Genomic DNA, 6,142 nt, shown 5'->3' with positions numbered 1-6,142 from the left:
GATTATAGACCCAGGACTAGAGCGGCAAGGTAGACCAAAAGTCCTGACTCACTGCCGAAGGACACCTGGCAACCTATTCACAGGGATTCTATGACCAAAATACCCCCACCATCAAACCAGGCGATCAATACGATACACCGTTTACAACGTCGGTGGTCGTCGAGGTCGTTTTGGTCATTCTCCGAAGCGTGGGCCCTACATCGGGTTGCTGAATGGCTAAATGCTAACCCTTCCACCCCGTACGTACTCCTCTCCCCAACCTCACCCAATAGGGCGAATGGTATGCATATCGAGATTCGATTGGCTACTAAATCGTGTCAGTGACACGTGACTGGCAGGGGTGACGGTGGCTGAGGTCACGTGACCTCATCCTCCCGTCCGGTCGGTGCACCGTGACGTCAACCCTGACTCTTTCTGCCCTCCTCCCTCCCTCTCTCTCTCTCTCTCCTCTCCCTTACGTTGACAGTGCGGAAGCTATCCGTACACCCCTTTCTCTCTCATCCACAGTGATGGATTGGATATACGTGTATATATCAGACACGCAGAGCTGATACGGGGGTAGAATCGTAAAATACAAAAATCTCGTGAGTGATTGTTGTCACGTATTCTGGGCCTCGGGCGACGAAAAGATCTTTTACTTGGGCAGCAAAGATCTCAGGGCAAATCGGCATTTACTACTCCTTCCGAGTTCCAACTCAAAACCCCAGCCCAAAAAAGCCCAGAGTCCCGGGGTCCAAACCCAGCAACCCAACGAGGAACAAAATAAGAACCAGACCCTGAGAAGTCCTCCCAGGACCGACCGGACCGCACCAGAGACTAGACGAGACGGGACGAGACGACGTAGTGCGGGGGGGGGGGGGGGGCTGCGTAGTGCCCGCATGTGGGCTATAGAGTGTTGGCTATGCGTGACAACGCGTGCGCACTGTTCGACGGGTGACGCGAGAGAGGGACCCATTTCGTCTTCCATATGCAACCCTGAGACTTCCTATTTATGGTTATCTCCTAAGTCTAACTGTTCGACATTATTACTAGCCCATCTCGTGTCACTTTCCCGAGTTTCGATATCAATTATCAATTGCCAATTCAATTGAATTACTCTGGTGACTGTTAATTCATGAAGTAAAGCTTAAGGTGGTTTATTACTTTATTATCAAACATGAAGCTGACAAATTATTCCCAAAAGTTAGATTTTGTCACCTGGGTCTCTCTCTAAATCACCCAATCTTGCTTTTTTTTTAACCATCGATGATCAATGGGTACTTCACCATCAAGCTCTCCGTTGGTTCCAGGTATCTGTGGACTGTGGACCGCCAAGTTATTGCCACGTATCTGTTTGTATGAGAGAGAGAGAGTAGAAGAAACAAGCTTGATTTGATATTACTGAGGGGCTGCTGGCAAATGGTGTCAAAAGTGTTAGTTGGATGCAACTTCTGTTCTGTCCTTTGTTTGAGTTGCAAACAATGAAACAAATGCCGATGTCGGTTACAGGCAACAAAAAACGGAGGGAAGGGAATGAATAATGATTGATGATATTTGTTCTCCAACGGGAGGATTTGTATAAGACCCCAGAATTCCTTTGTGGGGGGAGGGGGAAGAAGTATCATCGTGTATTATCATCATCATCAAGTTTGTTTGTGTTTGTATTTGTTTGGGGGTGGGTTATGAGTCTATCCAGTATCGACAATGGTCCGTCTGTCTCCTATGTCCTGTCATGCAAATGCAATACTTCACATGTCCTAGTGCCTCCTGCCTTCACTTGTCACCGTAAACATTCACAACGAGATATTGCCGAGAAAAGAGTCTTAAACTCTTAACTCGCTTAACTCTAACTCCTTTTCCTTTCCCTTTTTTTATATTCTGATAAATAAATCCCACAGGCCGCAGCCTTTCTACATAAATACCAGGAGTCGCTCTTTGCCCATGTCCAACCATTCACTCTGTCTGAAGTCTGAACAAGCTAAGGAGAAGCCTACTAAATCCCTTTCTTAAACCTTCACGCCTCCCTATTCCCTAACCTCTCTCTCACTCCGGCCATCTTTCTTTATAAATGCTCTCCCTCTCTGTTTTCTCAGAAATGGACCAAGTTCCCTTACTCCATTGATCCATCTCCCGTCGACCACTGGCACCCTTCTCTATCTTCAATACATCCTCCCGTTTTAAATCCACAACTCCCTCCCTTGCATACCCAATACAAAGTTGGCCAAAACGTAAAAGGTTGCACGAAAACAGGGGAAAACAGAGCTTGCCAGAGTGGTTCTTGAATCTTGATGGGTTCTTGCAAGGAAGACGACGGACAGCTCAAATGTGTTTGCGTACTCGGACCCATCATCGTCGGTGCAGGCCCTTCCGGTCTGGCTGTCGCTGCTTGCTTATATCAGCATGGCGTCCCTTGTATCCTGCTGGAGAAAACCGACTGCATAGCTTCTCTTTGGCAGTATAGGACCTACGACCGAATGATGCTTCATCTCCCCAAACAGTTTTGTGAGCTCCCTTTATTGGGTTTCCCCGAGGAGTTCCCCGAGTACCCATCTAGGCAACAGTTCATCTCTTACATTCAGTCTTATGCTACCAAGTTTTCCATCAAACCCAGGTTCCAGCAGACAGTTAAGACGGCTGAGTTCGACAGGGCATGTGGCCTCTGGAGGGTCCGAACCCAGGACACCGAGTACTTCTCCCGGTGGCTCATTGTCGCCACCGGAGAAAACGCTGAGCCTGTAATTCCTGAAATTTCAGGGATTGACAAGTTTCACGGCCCCGTTATGCATTCAAGCGTTTACAAATCCGGTGCCGACTTTCAAAACCAGAAAGTTTTGGTTGTTGGGTGTGGCAATTCCGGCATGGAAGTTAGCCTAGATCTCGTTAGTCACAATGCAATCCCTCATATGGTAGTCAGAAGCACAGTAAGTTTACTCAATCCTATCAATCTCTCATATTTCAAACCTGTTAGCTTAATAGTATTAACAAAACCGGAACCGTTCTTGTTTAAAACTTGGTCTTCATCTGGGTCTATTTGTTCTTATTTCAAACCTTGTCGGTTCAGGTACATGTCTTACCCAGAGAGATGCTTGGACTGTCAACGTTTGGAGTCGCCATGGGTCTTCTGAAATGGCTTCCTTTAAGACTAGTAGACAAGATTCTACTACTAGCAGCAAACGTCATCATAGGCAATACTGACCGGTTAGGCCTACGCCGACCCAAAACCGGTCCAATAGAGCTGAAGAACGCGACCGGGAAAACTCCAGTACTTGACGTCGGAGCTTTATCACAGATTAAAGCAGGCAAAATCAAGGTAAACCGACTGAAATCTTAAATGGGGTGACGTCAAGTTTCATGTTTATATTCGTCTAGCTTTATCTAAACGAGTATGTGCTCGGTGTGTCTGATTTTTTTTTTTCGTACTGCAGGTGATGGAGGGTGTGAGAGAGATAACGAGAACAGGAGCCAGGTTCGTTGATGGACAAGAGAAGGAGTTCGATGCTATAATCCTAGCAACTGGTTACAAGAGCAATGTCCCTTGTTGGCTCAAGGTTAGAATTGCTGCTTCACCATTTCTGTTATTTTTTCTTTCTGCAAATCCTATTATCACTCTTCTATCGCTTTCACACCTACAGACACACACGGCCAAGACTAGCAAAGCGTCTCTTTCCTATCTTCCAGAAAAAATCAAATGGATTCTCCGGATCCTTTTACTGGGTTTCGTGACGTTTGTCCTACAAACAGAAATTTCTTAGGCTGTTCTGTTGAGTTACTTTCATGAAAGATTTTGGACGTTGAGGCAACTTTCTTTGCAAAACCTCGTTTGTATCATCATATCTAAAAACATTTGTATTGGGATTTTCTCGGTATTTCACTGGAAGTTCTAGCTACAAAGCGTCTCTTTTCTCTTTCACAGGAATAAAAAAAATGGCAAAATGGGTTTGCAGTTTGTACCCAGAACCAGTAATCTTTGGTCTTTGATGTGTTGCTATCATGGAGTTTTGGTTACTGTGAGATTCTTCCATGGAGATTTATTTGAATATCAAAAGGCTTCTTTTTCCTTTCCCTTCTATGTTCCTACAAAAGATGAAACAAATAATACGGGTTGGGTTTGTAGTTTTCACCTGGAAAAGTTTTTTTTTTTTTTTCTTCTTTTGAAACTTTTGGGTTTTTTGAGGAGGAGCTCTTTAGAAATTTGAATATACAAGGTTAGTTTAGAACTTAGAAGACGGTTACGTGAGTGTATCTGCAAATCAGAATGAAAGCAAGACTGAGTTGGGTCTGATCGGTTTTCTGTTGATTTGTTGTTTGACAGAGTTGCGATTTCTTCACGGAAGAAGGGATGCCGAAAACGCCATTCCCCAACGGTTGGAGAGGAGAGAACGGGATGTATAGCGTGGGATTTACGAGGAGAGGCATCTTGGGAATGTCCTCAGACGCTGTTAATATCGCTAGAGACATAGCTGCGCAGCGGATACACATTAAGGATCTCCTGCCCACGAAAACCATACCCACTCCTACCCACAAGACATCGCAGCCGCACATCGGGAGCATCTCCTCCTGTAATTGTGTGTCTTCATGCATTGGGAGATGTTCCCGATGCACGGCTGTAGTGTCCCGTGGGTAAGAGGAGGAGGAGGAGGAACGAAAGTGACAATAGTGTCCTCGATTTTGCTACAACAGAGGGAGGGAAGTTGGCTAAAATGGGTAATCGCCCTAAGAGGGTTGGTTTTGTTAATATGGGAATCAGTTAAAACAGTTATGAAGGCTCACGCAACTGTAAATTGGGCTGTTTCATGGATGCATGTGTATCTCAGCTCTGCAAGAGCAGCAAATGAACAAATCTCATGATTAAATTCTTAATTCTGAGCCCATAAAGGCCCATTCATAGTAAGATAGATGGTCAAGGCCCGGACTTTCCAGTGTGTATCACCATCAGTAGCCATTCAGTCAGTCTCATTAATGATGGATATGAATTTTATGATATAATGAAAGTAAAATGATTTATCTAATTGGGATTCCCAGGGTTGGACCTGTCAGTCTCATTATGTTCATAGCTTGGCAAAATCTATCGTGCATCCGATGCACCTTGCAACAAATAGTAAACAAACATTGTAAAATGTGAACGAATACTTGGTAAAATATAAATCAATAAAAATTATCGATTAATATGTGGATTTAATATTAGTGGTTGATGTTTACGAAATCTTATCTATGCTATTAGATATTAGAACTTAGAGAAGTTATACAAATATAGAGCATTGGTTCAGATATAAATTTTTTCGTAACTAATAATACATATTAAAAGCTTAATATATTACCAATCAACACCCCCATGATATTTTATGAATCCTACTTGATTGGTCACCTCTTTTATGATACTGGTTGATTCACTGTAGGTTTTTCCATCTAATATCTCTCCGGTATTATGGTCGAACCTTATTTTTATTATAAAAAAACCTAAGAAATGCAGCCTGGGTGCATTTTTTATGCATGTGTATTCAATATCATTTTTGTTTTCGATATCTTTTAACTCTATATCTATTAATGAATCATCCATTAATCACTATAAATGCATGCATATATATATATATTGCATAAGAGATCCGGACCCAAACGTACAGTTCAAAGATTTACATTAATTCTTGATTTTTCGGGCTTATTCAACCCATGAAGAGCTTGTTTAATACCCATTGCCATTTTCTCATTCAATGAAAGCTTCTTGAAAAACATTAAATTACTCTAGATTATGTGCACTCTTTTGACATACACTAGGTGACACATTAGCAAGAAGTGGACAATGATATCAAACACCATCAAAGTGGATATTTGGCACTGTAGCGTTTCATTAATTACATTTCACAACCTTGCCGCATCAGGAAATTAAAAACAAATAGAAATGCTAAAAAAAAAAAACAGGTTTGGAGCCTTATTTTTCAAAGAAAAAAAAAACTGCTAAAATTATTAAGGAAAGGAAGCATTTCTTAAATCATCAAAATTGATGTTTGTTGAATCACCGTGGTACAATAAAATTTAAAAACGAAGACACCACCTTTTTTGAGATGTCATATAGTTGTCATTATAAATATATTATAATAATAAATTAAAACGCTTTAAGCATGCAGCAAACATGCGTATCTACCAAATACAGTTTTTTGTGTATTCA

The 6,142-nt window shown here is 42.3% G+C and overlaps 1 protein-coding gene across 1 annotated transcript; it reads left to right on the top strand.

Moving 5' to 3' along the window:
* Nucleotides 1-1,595: 1,595 nt before the first annotated feature.
* Nucleotides 1,596-4,988, top strand: LOC148869270 (putative indole-3-pyruvate monooxygenase YUCCA4). The gene is made up of 4 exons (XM_088971899.1): nt 1,596-2,900; nt 3,041-3,289; nt 3,405-3,527; nt 4,292-4,988. Exons 1-4 carry the CDS (start codon nt 2,268-2,270, stop codon nt 4,601-4,603), a joined length of 1,317 nt encoding a protein of 438 aa, XP_088828025.1. The 5' UTR covers nt 1,596-2,267; the 3' UTR covers nt 4,604-4,988.
* The last annotated feature ends 1,154 nt before the right edge of the window (nt 4,989-6,142 follow it).

Source organism: Nelumbo lutea, chromosome 2, assembly GCF_056320005.1.
Source record: "Nelumbo lutea isolate HS-2025 chromosome 2, American lotus-T2T, whole genome shotgun sequence".
In the NCBI taxonomy this organism is placed as follows: Eukaryota; Viridiplantae; Streptophyta; class Magnoliopsida; order Proteales; family Nelumbonaceae; genus Nelumbo; species Nelumbo lutea.
This window is presented reverse-complemented; position numbering and strand designations above follow the sequence as displayed.